This window comes from Myodes glareolus, chromosome 13 (assembly GCF_982192425.1).
Source record: "Myodes glareolus chromosome 13, mMyoGla1.1, whole genome shotgun sequence".
Classification (NCBI taxonomy): domain Eukaryota; kingdom Metazoa; phylum Chordata; class Mammalia; order Rodentia; family Cricetidae; genus Myodes; species Myodes glareolus.
Genome location: NC_142038.1, coordinates 18,699,330 through 18,715,912, shown reverse-complemented (window position 1 = coordinate 18,715,912; position 16,583 = coordinate 18,699,330). Strand labels below are relative to the sequence as shown.

At 41.2% G+C, this 16,583-nt stretch overlaps 1 protein-coding gene across 6 annotated transcripts in view; it reads left to right on the top strand.

Annotated features, from left to right (window-relative positions):
- Positions 1-16,583, top strand: part of Tcf4 (transcription factor 4) — a 343,415-nt gene that overhangs the window by 112,992 nt on the left and 213,840 nt on the right. For all 6 annotated transcript variants that reach the window (XM_087895926.1, XM_087895929.1, XM_087895927.1 and 3 more), the window contains exons 4-5: positions 6,521-6,582; positions 9,984-10,080. In XM_087895926.1, the coding sequence (XP_087752052.1) occupies positions 6,521-6,582; positions 9,984-10,080 (159 nt within the window). The remainder of the gene's footprint in view (positions 1-6,520; positions 6,583-9,983; positions 10,081-16,583) is intronic.

Here is a 16,583-nt window from a genome sequence, read left to right as displayed (position 1 = left end):
GAGGGTCTCTCGGCAGGGATTGGATACTGAGAGTTTCTTCTGGGTGGGGAGGAAGTGGGGGGCACTTCCCTTCATGTTAAACAAGTGAAAATTAGCCATTTACCATGAAGATATCTCCTTAAGCTTACAAATCTGATCTTCCCTTTATCCCCCTTTGGGGGCAGGTCTTTCTCTTCTCTGCTTTCTTTGTTTCAACTGGCCTTTACATTTTCTAAGTTGGTACATGTTCGTAGGGCAGAAATGTCTCCTTGTGCCCTGGGTTCCAGGTTTTGCTTTGATTTTTAGCTTTGGCTGGATGGAACTTTCATATCGTGTCAGCTCATTAGTATTTTAAAGAAGACGTAAAAGAAAAAAAAAGCCTGTTATCCATCATTTTTAGTCTTCTGTGGGAGGGTTATCCAAATATACTAGCCTGCCCTATTTCCAAGAATGGAAATCGAACTCGCTCATTTTATGGTCCACAAAAATGAGTTCAGAGAGGCCGGTGACTTATTTGGACTACCATGATGGGCATAGCAGAGCCCTTGCTCAAATCTAAGGCTGCTCTCCAACTCCCAACACAGAGTTTCAAGTTTTGCCCAGTTTCTTGGGTAGTTTCAGCCTCATGGTCCACAAAGTAGAGATGCTGAACCCGGAAGGGCAGTGAGTGGGTGGGAAGCCGTGGAGAGTTAGTATTTCGCCAGTGGATCCTCCCTCTCAGGGTCCACTCGTGTCCGAGCTCAGCCCAGTTGCCTTTTGCAGTTTGGCCGTGAAGGGTCAGACATTTTAGAATGACCTCACAGAGAGAACCTGGTGAGCTGAGAGTTTCTCAACGGCTTGTTGATTCTCAGAGCAACCCACACATCTGTGAAAGTTGCCAAGACTATCCTAGTTTGGATTGCTATCGGAAGAAAACCTCAGGCAATCGAGCTCACTTCAGGCTGTGAAAGTGTAGTTTCTTTCATCTACTGGTATTTTTGTATCTTTCCTTCCGCCCATGACGTTGTGATCCCTTCCCATGCCCACAGGGAAGTGGTGGCTGGTCATTTGTACACAAGGAGTAGCAGGAGTTGGCTCTTGAGATGTCTTTATCACAGCCATCTTTTTTTTTGTTACCTGGCTCTTTCTCTGTTGTTTTGTCTCATAACTGAGATGTAAACACTTCCTTATACCAGAAATACTATTTTTTTCTTTACTTCGGGCTTGTTTGATTCAGGAAAAAAAAAAAAAAACTAAAGAGCCTACCGTCTGCTGAATACCATACAAGGTATTGAGAGGCAGTTAAGCATGTTTTTCTGCTATAAGATATATTACATATATATTCATCACAGCTTGGGGTGGAGTGTGCATATATCCATAGGGTTATTTGTAGCAGAAATGTCTGTTTAATAAACTATAATATTGAGCCAGCCTCAGCAACTTCACACGTGTGATTTTTATAGGTAAAATGAATTGCTTCTTTCTATTCTGACTTCTGGTGGGAAAACTTGTATTTTCCATCAAATTAAAAAGCAAGTGTTAATTTTGTTTCCCCAAATCATTTTTATCTTTTATTCAGATAACTACATTAAATTTTCTTTTCATTTTTGCCAATATAATAGCTTCTAAAGTTTCCATGTACCTCAAACAAATATCTAACCCATCATAGCATCCCTTTTGATGGAATTATTAGCTATCTTTTCTGCTGTTGCCGTATGATTCATTCAAATGGTTGTTTAATTTATTTATTATTGGATATCTATCTTTAATGTCTTATGGATACAGCAGTGGGCAGAAAATGTGCTTTATATATATTTGCTCCATCTCGGGGCCAAGAAGGGACATTTTAACTGTGCATAGGATTGAGAAGTTTATAGCACTGAGGTGTTTGCTGGATGCACTCCCTTAACAGTGGTCCCACATGACCTGGGCTTTGTCTTACTCTGCTGTGTACTAACACTTTGGGTGCCTTTTTAGCCCCCTCTAAGCCTCACTTTTCTCATACATCAAGTTGCCATGCTATTAGGACATAAATGTCCGGCAAATGGCTGGTCACCCTTTAGCTTCATTTTCTATGATAGGGAAGAAAGAATTAGGCAAATTCACCCCAGGGCATATCAGGCACATGTAACGAAAGATAGCTATGAAGTTTACGTGTTCACCCCATGATGTTCAGGGCACATGTAACCAGGGATAGCTGCAAAGTTTACACAAAAACTTACTTTAAAATATTGAGGTTTTAGACAGGCATAGTGGTGCACACCTTTAATCCCAGCACTTTGGAAGGCAGAGGCAGGCAGATCTCTGTGAGTCCGAGGCCGGCCTGGTCTTCTTACAGAGTTTTCAGGCCAGTCAAGGCTACATAGTGGAGCCCTGTTTAAAAAACAAACAAACAAACAAAAACCCAGTGTTTTTTGGCTTTGTTTTAAATGCAATTCTGTGGGTCTCAAGCATTGACTTTGTAGATGTCAGTGACTGTCCTGTTTCATTGTCAAAAGGTTTTATACCCCTTCTAGGCGCAAAGAGTGATAGGAACAAACCCATGGTAAGGCTGTGCAGCGTCCGGCACAGAATGAGGGGTGGTCCGGCGTCTGGCCCGTGTACAGGTTTCACACAAAGTGAGTCTAGCAAGTACCATTAGGATGCTGTGAGACAGGAGCATGGAGTGAATGTGGAATCAGAGCTTTTTCTTTTTCTGAAGGGTTATTCGCTTGTGCTTAAGAAATATTTGTGTATGCGCATGCGTGTGTATGTTTGTGCGTGTGCGTGCGTGCGTGCGTGCGCGCGCCTGCGTACATAGGTATGAGGAAGACAGAGGGATGTCAGATACCCTGGAGCTGGAGTTTCATACAGTTGTGAGCTTCCAGATATGTATTCAGGTAGTCCTCTGCAAAAATAGTAATTTTTAACCACAAGCTACCTTCCATTATCCGGATAATCAATGTACTCAGTGAGGTAGGCTACTGTCCGGGATGTGGGTGCCATTTGTCTTCTGTCTGTAATAGCATAGTCTTCCGCTTCTCACACTCTGCGATGTATGTGAAAATTATCCGGGACCTGGCGATAAACACTATTGCCTTTGCCTCACTGGTGAGGTCCAGACTCCGTGTTTGAGATGTACCCTAAGAAGCTGGCTTTGACGTGATCACGCCGAGGAATTCAGACGGCGGTGAGTGGACTTGGAGTTGAGATGTCCTGGCCTGGTTGCCGAGGTAAAAGGCTCACATAACTAGCAGGTCTGATGAAGCTTAGGACAGAGAAGATGTCAACAGATGGCTAAAAAGTCACATGTTTACCTGCTTATGAATTGCCACAACGGACTTTCTTTTTGCATTACATAAATGCATACCTGTTTATATAGATTTTTTTTTCCAAGATAAAATACAATTAGAATTCATTGGGTGGTCCTATTTATCGAGTTGGGGGAGAGTTGGTGATTTGTCCTCATCCTCTAGATCTCGTCAGCCAAGGCAGGGAAGATCCTGTTCAAAAGAGAGCAATAAAAGAGAGGAAATAGAAAGGAAGGCCTAGCAGCGTGAGGTCAGGAAATGAGAAAGATAGAAATGGGAAAGGATGGGAAAAGAGCAGTCGGATCTGATTGGGTGGGAATCTCTTTGTGAAGGAACCCAGCCAGTATTTAACCTGTTTTGAAAAAGCTCGACTTCCAGCATTTTTAATTAGTGGCTTGCTCGCTTTTGAAATTGCCCAGTTGGGAATACTCAAGTTTTGATGTGTTTTATCTGCCTGCTAATTAGCAGGCGGCTGGATTGACCATCATTTTTTTTCCTTTATTCGGTGGACAGAAGATATGCATAAATGTCACCTGAAACAGTCCAGCTCAAGTATGGGTTCAAATCCATTGCCACAGTGTATTGGGGGAAGAATTCTTAGTAAGTCATAAATTAAATTTTAACACATCTTTTCTTGAACTTCTTTTCTTTTCTTGCTGGCCTGGGGTGACTGTGTCTCAGGCATGGTCCATACTTGGGGTAAGAACATTCTTGATTGAAGAGACTGTTCTGTGACTTTGTAGAATGCTTAGCAATGCTCCTGACCTCTTTCCTAACCTGTGATAGCCAAAATCGTCTATGGAACTTGCCAATGTCTTTTGGTGACAAAACTGTCCCCAATGGAGAGTCCCTGGCAGAGCCATATGGTCCATTTTGTCCTTGTCTATCTTAGATGTTTAATGCCCCCCCCCTTTGTAATTGAAAGTAGACAAGTCTGAGCAATATGAAGTCTATGGCAGACAGAGAAAATCAAATCTACCCCTTTCTTGCCTTTTGGACTTAATTTTAGAGCAGGATCTCCCATCAATCCAAGTTGGCTGTTTCAAGTTAAAAAATAAAAGTCAGCTTGTACTAAATGTTTGAAAACCTGCAACGATTGAGAGCTTTTATTTTTAAATCCCCTCCCCTTGAAAATGATTGTGTTTTATTTAAAAATTAAGAGAACCATGTAGGATACAATCTCACTCGTGTGAAAATCCCTGAGGGTTGTAAATTTCTTCTGTGTACTACAGCTCAGTGTGTACAGGATAGGGCAGCATCGTGGGTCGTTAAACAACAGGTTTTGGGAAAGTTTTACACCTTTTCTTTAGGCTTGATATAGTCTCCTGAGCTTGCTTTCTACGCCTTAAGCTTGCAGTGCACTGAGTCTAACGGGACATCTGCTTGTCATTCCTTGTCTTCTGGAGTGCCAACCAAGAGGACCTGTGGTTAAGGAAGAGAAAGAGGGAGGAGGAGCAGGGGTGGGGGATGGGGTGGGGGGGGAAGATGACCACAAGAGGGAGAGAATATGGGGCTAGGAAACAAGGGACACTGAGAGATGGGGGGCGGCGAAGATTCAAGCTTAGCAGTAAGTTAGTTAGTGCTATCCCCTCTCTTAAGATATCCTGTAACACCATGTACTCCTCTGTACCCAAAAATAAGCCAATTAATTATACTGTGATTGCTTCTGCTGATAATAAACTAGCAGTAATAAAAGGAATGACAGTAGGCCACTAAGAGAATAAACAGTATCAGGGAGATGTTTGAAGAGTCAGTATATGGGATTAGAGTTTCGCACCCTCCTCCGATTCTGTCAGGGGATGTTTGTGATGGCCGTCTGTTATCTACCGGGATCAAAAAATATACACAACAAGGAAACTTTTCATGTTTTTAATGGGCCTTTCATCAAAATTCTCAAAGCCATCCTCAAATATAGAGCGATCCTCAGAACTTCCTGGCCTTGCTGTCCTCAGGAGTTCACTCACAACAGTCGTGAAGGAATGCTCCTTACTCTAGTCAGCAACAGAAGTGTGCAGGGAGAGAGTTCATTGCATCCCACCTTCCTGGTCACTGACTGGGGTCTCTTCAAGCTTGACTTATCAAAATCAAATATTGCCTCATAATCTGATATCACCTTTAATTTCTCCATATCAAATTCCAGGATGAGAATTTACTCTGCAGTAGACCATCACTCATCAATGACCATTTGGAAAGCAAAAATTAGTCTTGAAAGATTATAAAGAAAACAGGAAACAAAGTTAGGTGGATAGGAAAAGGGGGACAAATGACTTTAGAAAGAGTGGGGGGCAGGGTGAATATGATCAAATGCCTTACCTCAAGCTCTCAAAGCAGTGATGACGATGGTGATGATGCTGGTGGTGATAGTGATTGTAGTGGTGGTGGTGCTGGTGGTACTGGTGGTGATAGTGATGGTGGTGTTGGGGGTGATGATGATAATGGTGGTACTGGTGATAATGATGCTGGTGATGGTGATTGTGGTGGTGGTGGTGGTGGTGATGATGAGGATGGTGGTAATGGTGGTGAGGATGATGATGATATTGATGGTGAGGATGATGACAGTGGTGATGATGCTGGTGGTGATGGTGATGATGATGGTGTTGGTGATGATGATGATATTAATGATGATGATAACTGTGATGGTGATAATGATAGTTTAGGCTTTATGGCCCATCCTGAGTCTTTTTGTTTATTTATTTTCTTAGAAACAGAAGGTGTCTCCACAAACTTTAAGAAAAGCCCATCTATCTGTGTGCTGTGCTAGTTGGAGGGAACTACTGAGGCCTTTCATTTTGTAACTTGGGTTGAACGTCCGTTGTTTGCCGTAATAAACTTGGCTAGAGAACAATCAGTATCTAGTCAGATTCTGGCAGTGGAGTTGAAAGTGTCAGTGTGGGCATTTACTTCAGCTTTACTTTCCCTCCGGATTAAAATTGTGTTCATGTACTTTGAAGTTTGTTTTGTTCAAAAGATTTTAATAAAACTTTAAGCGCCAATTCCTATCTCTCACAAAGAGGCTACGGAAAGCTGTGGAGGATAGATGTAATTTTTATGTGCATACCTCTGGTTCCTGAGGGTCCAGTTCACGTCTGCTGTGAATTTAAATTAGTTAATTTAAGTAGATGGGTCAGAACCCACTGTCATCATGGTAACCCTGTGCCTGGTTCTTAATTAAAGGCAACAGGAGATTAATTTGAAACATTAATTTAAAAGCGCATATACAAAAAGAAAGAATTATTGCAAGAAAGCCTAAAGAATTTCTCTCTTGTCCCTAGATGTAGAAGACAGAAGTAGCTCAGGGTCCTGGGGGAATGGAGGCCATCCAAGCCCGTCCAGGGTAAGTATATGTAATCTTTTCTCTGGCAAGCACACATGGCATATATGTAAATTGACTAAGTCTCTCACATGCATCAAGTATGCACACACACGAGGGTACATACTTATGTACACACACACACACACACATATCTGCACAGATCTATCTGTATAATCAGTTTAACGAGGGCAGCTTTCTGGGATTCTTTGATTTTATTGGTTACCACACCTGAGTTTATACCTGCTGAATTGGTGCCGATCTGAAGAGAAACCTTTTATTAAACACTCGGCTTTACCTTTGCCAGCCAGTAGTCAAGTGTGATAAAAAGTCATTTGTTGCACTCAGATCAAGCTTAAATAAATCCTAATTTATCCATCATGTGTAGGTATGACTAGACTCCTGAATAACACTTCATGGGGGTCTAACCTATTAGTATGATTTGCATAGCAAGATTTTGTGGCCATGTTACTGTTCCACCAGGCAGGGTATTGCATATGATGTCTTTAGTACTTTTTTTTTTTAAGTGCCTCTAATCCCACAGCAGGTTTGATTACACACATACAGTGTCCCCAGTTAGACTTAGTGCAGTAGGATGGACATCCGTCCTTCCTGCCTCTCTAGATGGTGCATTCTACTGGGAGGGGACATCTTACTGTACACGCCCCCCATCATTTTGCATTGGGGGAAGTCTCTGCTTTGTCTCTGGAGGCAGAGGCGGCCCATCAAGCTGCACAAGAGGCTATTTTAGCCAGTTGTACTTAACACTTTGCACCTGTCCTTGGCACCGCGAGCCTCACGCTGGTCTGCAGGGTGCAGCAGGATCTCTAAGCCTACGAGGAACTCGGCTGAGCCTTGGAGCAGCTGTCGAGCTTGACATCCTAATGCATTATATGGATGGGTGGAGGAAATCTTTCCTCCTCCTCCTCATGTTACAGTCTGCACTTGCACAAATAAATCCAGTCCCTTGACAGCCAGTGGGGATGACAGAATGTCCCTCTATTGTTCTGTTCGCTTGCGCTTTCTTAGTTTCTTCTTACACACATTTGTGTGTGATTCAGTACAAAACTATAAATTTTGAGCTAGATTCTCATAGTAAAATACATTATTAATTTTATATTAGCTTCTTACTATTAATTTCCTACCAGTAGCTCACTTTTAAAATTTAAACTGCCTAACAGTGTGTATGTAGTCTAATTGACAATCTACTTTCTATTGAATTTTGGCAAACAAAACCCATTTAGAATCTTCCCGATTTACTTTCAAACTTAGTTACCAGAAACTGCAAATTTTGTTGAAATAAGCAAGCCTGTGAATGGCTCAGTGAGCAAAGGTACCTACCACTAAGCTTATCAGCTCCATCCTCAGGACCTACACGGCAGAGAGAACTGACTCCAAGCTGTCCTTTGTCCTGTATAAGCTGTGGCACACGTGTATGTGTGTGACATTCCACCCACAACACACATGCAAAGTAAATAAGTATAATTTGAAACAAAAAATAAGAAATGCATTGGTAAGACCTCGAAAATAGGTCAGTTGACAAAGACATTGCCCACAGTCGTAAGGCCTAGGGTTTGATTCCTATAATGCATTGGTAAGAAAAAAAAAATCCAGGGGTGTTGTTCTACACTTAAAATCCTAGCACCTGGGGCTTACTGACAAGTTAGTCTACCCTAATCTGTGTATTTTATGCCTAAATTTGCCTTCTGGCATCCACACACAGGTACCACACACACAAATGATTCAATACTCCCACATGAATACACACACACACACACACACACACACACATACACACACACATGGATATATAAATGCATACAAGACACATATTGCTGAATGATTTGAATCTCCATCTTATCGTTTAAGTTTCCAAATCCAAGGGTTTCCCTGTCAATAGAGTCATGCTAGGTGACCTTGCTGTATCCTTTTTCCTTCCATGACTAACTGCTGGTCCTAGCTTCTACACACAGTACTGTACTGACAATTAAGTTCGATAATGTATTTTAAGTTTGTAGTGCACTCTCTAGGATGAGGGCATTTCATAAATAATAATGAGCATTGTACAATGCCTGGGTGGATCCTTAGTGTAAGGCGTCTAGGGACAAATTAACACTCTAGCAGGATTAGAGTCTAGCGTCATCCTGGATAATTTTTTGTAAATGGAGAAAGGTAAGGGAGAGCACAGTTGCCCATCCCGAGGGTGAGCAGTCCTTCCACACTGAAGTGATGTGACTTTTGTTGTTCTTACAGCATCCATCTTCCATGTGTGGGCAGATTCTGCCCTTTGGCTAGCGTACCAAACTGATGCCTCTGAGTAAATTTGACTTAGACTTTATAGACAGTTCAGCCAGCTGAGCAGACACTTCTCCCACCCCCCTTTCTGGTCACTTGATGCTCTTTAATAGGCGGAGATTTAAATCAAATAGCACAGTAGATTTTAACTCTTTCTTAGATGTTATTGAATTACTCCATGGAATTTAAGTGGTTGGAAAGATTACAAACAAGGGTATTAATTTTTAATTTCCCAATAAGGAGATCACTATTTTAGTGAAACATTTCTTCAAATCTGTTTACCCTTAAAATTGTTTTTGTGTGGCCTGTTTTGTTTGCTTGCATAAACACTGATGTAAGCTATAGCTGTAGCCTTTATGTATTACTGGGCGTGAGTGTGTCTATGGAGTTGGGTAAGGGCATAAATATGTCACTACTCAGATCTAGAGGTCAGAGGACAGCATTGTAGGCTGGTTTTTGGTTCCTCCACTTTTACACGGATTCTGCAGGTTGAACTCAGGTCTTCAGGTGAGTACAGCGAGCACCTTTGCCTTCTGAGCCGGCACACAGGCCCGGTCTTGAAAGCTTTGATGTTCATTCCTAGTTCCGTTTTGTTATCCTTCACATGCTTGCATGTTAATTACTAATAGAAGGAGCCGCCCATTTCACAGCTACAACAGCATTTAAAATAAAACACCGAAATGGTAATATTGTAAGCTAAGTGCTGCTCAGACGCCCCTACCTTGCTTTTCCAAGAGGCAAATCATTGCAGACTACGAATCATGTCTTCTTACTCGAACATAGGTTTTGAGAAGGAATAACGTTTGTTATATGCAGTTTACTTCCTGAGCGTTTGACATGCTGTTTGACATGTATTATTACATTTAATCATGTCAACAATCCCATGAAGGTGGTAGCATTATCATTATATTAAGATTTCCCCGCTATGACTTTGGGAAACATTTGAAGTCTGTGGACTTAGGAGTTTTCTTTAGCCTACTGTTCATATGAAGCTGCAAGCTCTTACAGTGAGATTTCATGGGGCAAGTAATAACCAACTCCAGTTTCTTTTCGTCGGAAAGGTTTCCGTATTGAGGTGTGTTTGCAATGTGTGTAACATGAAGGGACTTACTCTGTTATCTTATTTACAGAACTATGGAGATGGGACTCCCTATGACCACATGACCAGCAGGGATCTTGGGTCACATGACAATCTCTCTCCACCTTTTGTCAATTCCAGAATACAAAGTAAGAAACGCTTTATTTTGACATGTATTTTTGGAAAGCTTATGTTTGACCAACGAAGGGGAAATGTGCCTCAGACAGACATTCAGTTTTAGGAGTTGGGGTAGTGAGTCCGTTTACTATAGTGCTCTTAAATGATAGAAGTAGCATTCATAATTAGAAAATAAAATGACTATGAATGTTGGTGAGCAGATTGACAAGCACTGAGTTTTTCAGACGTGGAATTGAAGATTTTCAGTGATACAGGATCCATGTAGACGTTTGTCTTCCTTAGACATAAAGTGTCGCTCTCAGTAGTTTGCTCAGTACATACTAAAGAAGTCTAAGTGACAGATATTTGTAATAAAATATTTGGCTTCATGATTGACAAAGACATGTGCAGTCAGAGTAACCCCTTCAAGTTGAACTGTATGGTCTGGTTGTGCTTTTGTCAGTCTGTGGACTATGTGCTGACTGTCTAGGTGAGTGGTTCTCAACCTGTGGGTTGTGACCCCTTTGGGGGTCGCATAATACATATCCTGCATATGGGGGTCACATAATACATATCCTGCATATCAGATATTTACACTATGATTCATAACAGTAGCAAAATTACAGTTATTAAGTAGCAATGGAAATATTTTTTTGGTTGGGGTCACCACCACTTGAGGAACTGTATTAGAGGGTCGCAGCACTGGGAAGGTTGAGAACCACTGCCCTAGACAGACCTCATTCTATATCACTTTGCTGAAGCTGCTTGCATTCAGAGTCTGTCTGCAGACTTCCGTCGCCCTACCTTCTGGCTGTGTTAGCGTATTTCTCTGCTTTTGACTACTCAGTTGGGATGTTTGTTTAGCAGTAGTGAACCTGAGCAATTAGAGGATAGTTCATAATGACTTCCGCGGTCCCAGTAGCTGGCTACTTCAGTTTTGATGGAAGATAACGATCTTTGTTCTAGTAAATGTGAATTCTTTACAATATTAGGAAGTCTTTCAGATGGGCCAAATTCTATCACAAATCTTTTGATAAATGAAGTTCAATCTCATGATACAAGCTGTTGGACCAATCTCCAAGGAAAATACTGATCAATAATTATATTGTACAGAAACTGTAATTGCAAATGCTTTTCGAGAGTGTCCGGATTTCACACCTTAAAGCTTTGCCAGTTCCTTAAGATGTCGAAGGTCTTTTAATCTCAGTCTTAATTTTTTAAATTGCCATCAAATCAGGTATTTAACACAAAGTTGTCTTTAGTGGATAACATCAAGTTTATGCCTTTGAGTGTGTTCTCCGAGTATCATGAGGTGCTATTTGATCTAGGTTCTTGGTTTGGTAGTTTTTTTTTTCTACCCTTCAAAATGATAAACCTCATAGTGAGGTTTTAATTGTTAACTAAAGCTGGAGTCCCTAGTTCTTTCAATTATTGGTGAAAAATGTGTCAGGCCTCAGCTAACGCAAGATATATGGAGACAGGTGACAGGGTATTTGTCAACTTAGATTTTATTGGGCAAGTGTAGACTCTTTGGTGCCCATAGCAAGGATTTGAGTACTTGGCTCTTTGTTCCTCTGTTCATTTTTACCTAACTGTGTAAGATGAAGTCAACGATAGAGTTATAAAGGTGACCTGAGAACTAGTGTGAAAAGAATATAGAAACTTCATTTCGAAAAGTCTAAAATTAGTCTCTGATGAGCTAAAATGGTACCTAAAATATGTAAGCCGCTCGTGTTTAGAAGTTTGGAGTGATGTGAACAAACAGAAAAAGCAGTTAGAGGGGTTAATGTTTCAGAACATCGCGAAGCATATTCCTGTGTCAAATAGCCGCTGTTCTCCGTGTTTCTTCGTGGATAGCTACTTCACGAACTAGTTTTTTTTAATCCAAATTATTTAAATATAAGTGGGCTGACAACTCCAGACGTGGTTCTTTCTGCGTGGTTGTTGTTTAAGTTGAAACCCCATGTCAGCTTCTCTCTTTCACCCGTCTGCCTTCCTTTCCGTTAACCTCTTGGTCGTGGAGGCTGAGACAGAGTCCTGCATTGTGATGAGAAAGGCTGCTGGGTGGGCGAGTCTCCTGCCCACTGTTCCCCCGAGCAAAGGCTTCTCTGTTAGATAAGCTGTCTGGCCTGAAACATGGTTCTTTATTGTTTACAAACCGCGACATTTTCCACCTCAAGCAGATTTTTGCACAGAAAAGAATTGTGCTTGGGCTAAATGGTTTATCTGACATTAACGGGCCAGTGTCAGACTTGGGTCAAAGAAGTCACCCTCAGAGCGAGAGGTCGCTGTGCAGAGTGCAGAGAGACACAAAGAGAGAAAAAGACTGAAACAAGTCTGGGATGCCTAACATTTTTAGTCTAGAGAAGAATTAGAAGGAATTTCTAAAGAGCTAAGGGTGCTGGTGCCTTGAACACTCCTCACTCCCTCTCATTTCTCACATCTCTATTGGCTTGCCCATCCCACGGCTTGACTCTGGGAAGGGAGATTGTCTTTGAGTTTGCGCATGGTGCTGAAATGGCCCTGTAAGATGAGTCCACTTGGGTGTTATGCTTTTTTACTTTTGTTATTTTAAACATAAACAGGACATGATTTTCATAATGTTAGAGACAAGCAGTTTGCAAACAGAGATGAAGAAAGGACCCCTTGAAATCCAGCAGTTTAACCCTTAGTCTACAGTCATGGAATCCTGAATGTTCATTATGTTTAACTTATCTTCTAATGCTGTCACCTTATGAACATTTTTCTTTACACCAAAAGAGGCTCTTAGAATCTACTAAAAGCTTTGGGCAGTGGTCTGCTCTAGAATCTTTAACTGGTTTTCATTAAAACTACAAAAGATTTCTTTATATTTCAAAGACTTCATTCTGCCATATCACATTAGGGTAAAAGCTATAGCATCGGAAATAAATCAGCCACTTTATTGGAGCAGATTCTCTATTGTCAAATCAATCAAGTCTGTGACTGAATTAGGCGTCTGCTACAGAAATAAGTGACACTAATTTTACGGGAAAGAGTTATTAACTGTAGATGACCTGATTTTTTTTTTTTTGGGTAAACTGTTTACTTATGAAGTTTTATTATTTCAAAGAAAGGAGTACAGCATCCCTGTTACTTTTTCTGAGTGCATTATTGTGCTCTATTTTTTTTTCTTTTGGCAATATGCTATTTTAGTGACATGATAAAGAATTTAACATGCTTGCTCATAAACTTCTTTATAACAAAGACTTTTTCTTTTACAAATGTTACTCTTTTGGTAAAATAAAATTACTGTGTGGTACCAAAATAACACAACTCAGTTTATTTTGTGTCATTATCTTAAAGTCGTGGGCTAATGGGATCTAACTGATAAGAATAATAAAACTGACCTTATCATTTTTCTTTTAGAAATCAATTGGTTAATGTGAAAGTAGTGCCCTGTCTCATGATTGTGAAGTCCCTAATGGAAATGTAGATGAGTATATGTTTATCTATGCATCAGTGCACACGGTCACACACATGTGCCTGTTATGTCATGAGAACCAATGGCCCTCCTAGGCTACAGGTTATCTTTAGGAGAGACCTGTTGTCAGGCTGTGGTTGTCATACATACAGTGTTATTAAATCATACTAGGTGGACCTGCAGAGGACATATAACTAGTCAAAAGCAAACTTCTGCTGAAAAGTGATTATGAATGGCTTTTTCTTTTTGTTTGCTTTGGGGCAGGCTGTGAGGGATTGATAGAGTACAGTACATTGCTCACTTATATCCTCCTCTCGCACTTCACGATTGCTGTGAGCGAACTTCCTGCCTTCCTTGGGGATATAGCAGCCAACTTGCCTTAGATGTGATCCAGTGCACTGATTTGTATATAGGAGAGACACACCATGCCTGGTTCCTGTGATTATTAATGATATTAATATACTTTTCATTTGTTGAAATGTGTTCATGGTATTTTTGAAGTTGCTTAGTCAAACCTTCACAGGTGGTCAGCTGGGTAGCTTTTGCAACATGCTAGCAGGACAGAGGGCTGTAAGCTTGAGACCCTTTGTCTTTAAGGGCACTGTCTGTATGATCTAGAACTGTTTGAAAATCCTGGCGTGGAATTATTAAAAGAATATAGACTTCTTTCAGAAGTATTCTGTCTTTAAAATTTTGTTCTTGTCTGTCTATATTAAAACAATGGATTTTGGTTTTGTCAGGCATCAACCTTTTACAAGTAGCTGTCTTAAGTTTGTTTGTTTGTTTGTTTTTGTAATGGTCTGTGATCTGTTTTTCAACTGAAAGTCTTGGGTCTGAGGACGGATGGAAGCATCCGTTTTCCGTCTGCTGTTCTAGAGTCTCAGCGTCGGTGGTGGCTAAGTGCGCCTGTTGCCCCGTGAGGTTATGTTCATGAACTGGAGAGGGGAGGCCCTGAAAAGTAACACTTTCTGACAGTTGCCTGCAGCGTCCTGTCAGCTGCTTCAACTTTCACATGTTCCAGCCCGAGTGGCTCGGTTTCCGAGCTGTGGTATGTGTGTCTAGTCCTTAGTCATACTATCCCAGGCTGGTGAATAGCTCCCCACCAGAGTCACTGCTTTTAACCTAGCTCAGCGGAACATTTTCCTGTGGGATTAGACGAAGGATTCGGGAAGAACCCAAGAAGGCTGCTGGCTTATGGGATGACCTTTGAGTCTCATCTGGACTAGCCGTTGGTATTTTGATTTGGTTACTGTGGCCATATTGTGGCAGCTGCTGGCTCATTATAATTCAGTTCCACTGCTCTGTTTGCCTAGCAGGAATATTTCGGTTTGTATTACTTCAGAGTGTTTCATGGCTACCGTGAGTTTACCCCAGCATAAAGGCGGAGAGTTGTGAGTTTTCCCACCCCAGTGGCAGAGGCAGGTGACAGAGGCTTCTTGTAAAACCACACATATGAGAATGCGCTGAGGTGGCGTTTCTTTTCAGCGAGAGATGGAAAACACCCAATGAACTGACTTTTATGAGGAAAACTGTTTTTGCAAATCTCCATGTGCAAAGGGAAGCATGACCGCAAAGAAACAGCATCCTTTCAAAGCATGGGTAGTTTCACTAGCCCACGCAGGCAGATGGGTTTTTACCAGCCCACTAGGTCAGATGCAGAAATGTAAATATTAATAAACAGCAAAAGCCAACTCTGGAAGGTTTTGTTCACTTTCAAAGTATTCTGAAGCAATTAGATGAACAGGCTGCTTGCACGCTTATTAATGTTGAAATTATTTCTTGATTGCCTTCTTTCCTTCTTTCTTCCTTCTTCCTCCGTCCCTCCCTTCCTTCCTCCCTCCCTCCCTCCCTCCCTCCCGCTTTCTTTCTTTCTTTTTCTTTCTTTCTTTCTTTCTTTCTTTCTTTCTTTCTTTTTTTCTTTCTTTCTTTCTTTCTCCTTAATTATTATTATTAATATGTTGCCTGCTCTGGAATTGAATTCAGCACAATTAGCCTTACATATTTTGGCAAGTGCTCTACCACAGTGATAAACTTTTAGGCCTAGTGTCCAGGTGTGTGTGTGTGTGTGTGTGTGTGTGTGTGTGTGTGTGTGTGATGGCATTTCTCATCTTGTGTTGTCTGGTTGTTATCCGTTAAGTGTTGGGCTGATAATACGGTATCTGCAATTATGGATAGAAGGAATTTTTAATAGTGTTCTTATTTGATTTTAGTTGCTTTGCTTGAGAGTATTGATTCTTTTAACATGTTAAATTATCTTCCTGAAACTCTGAGAAATGTGACAATTTAAGAGTAAGCATTAGTGATTTTAGCAGCTCTAACCGCTGTAGTAAGAGAACCTGAGTCCACTACTCCTTTGCTACGTTGCCTGGAATGTACAGGGCATCCTGTTTTTACCTCCTTTAGCCGAGAGAGGAGGAGCCCTTTGGGCATTCTCTGTGACAATTTTCTAATGTAATGGTCCTTTGCTTTCTTGCTTGTATCATTTGTCTGTGGCCTGTATTTTATCATTAGAGATATTTGTTTCATTCTTGTTTCTAATCCCTTCATCCCTATTTTATTATAACCACTTTCAAATAGCATTCATAGGACTTCTATTTTCCAAATGTCATTAAAAAACACTTTAAGAAACTTGCTGGGCACTTGTCTTAAATCCCACCACCACAGTGGTGGCGCATGCCTTTAATTTCAGCACTTGGGAGGCAGGGCAGGTAGACCTCTGTGAGTTTGAGGCCAGTCTGGTCTACAAAGTGAGTTGCAAGGCAGCCAGGACTGTTACACAGAGAAACGTAAGCTTCAAAAATCCAAACATGATAAAAAAGAAAAAGAAAAGTAAGAAAGACATTTATTTGTGTGTGTGTGTGCCCACATGTGGGGTATGTGCGTATGTGTGTGGTATGTATATGCCACAGTGCATGTGTGAGGTTGTGTGGGAGTTGGTTCTCTCCCTCGCACGTGTGTTTCATGACTTGAATTTGCTCATCAGGCTTGGTGGCAAGCGCCTTTTCTTGCTGAGCCCTTTTCCTTTCCCCAAATGTAAACTTCCAAGCCTGGTCCCAGCTAAGCCAGCCATGTTTCTTCTGTATCTCCACTTAT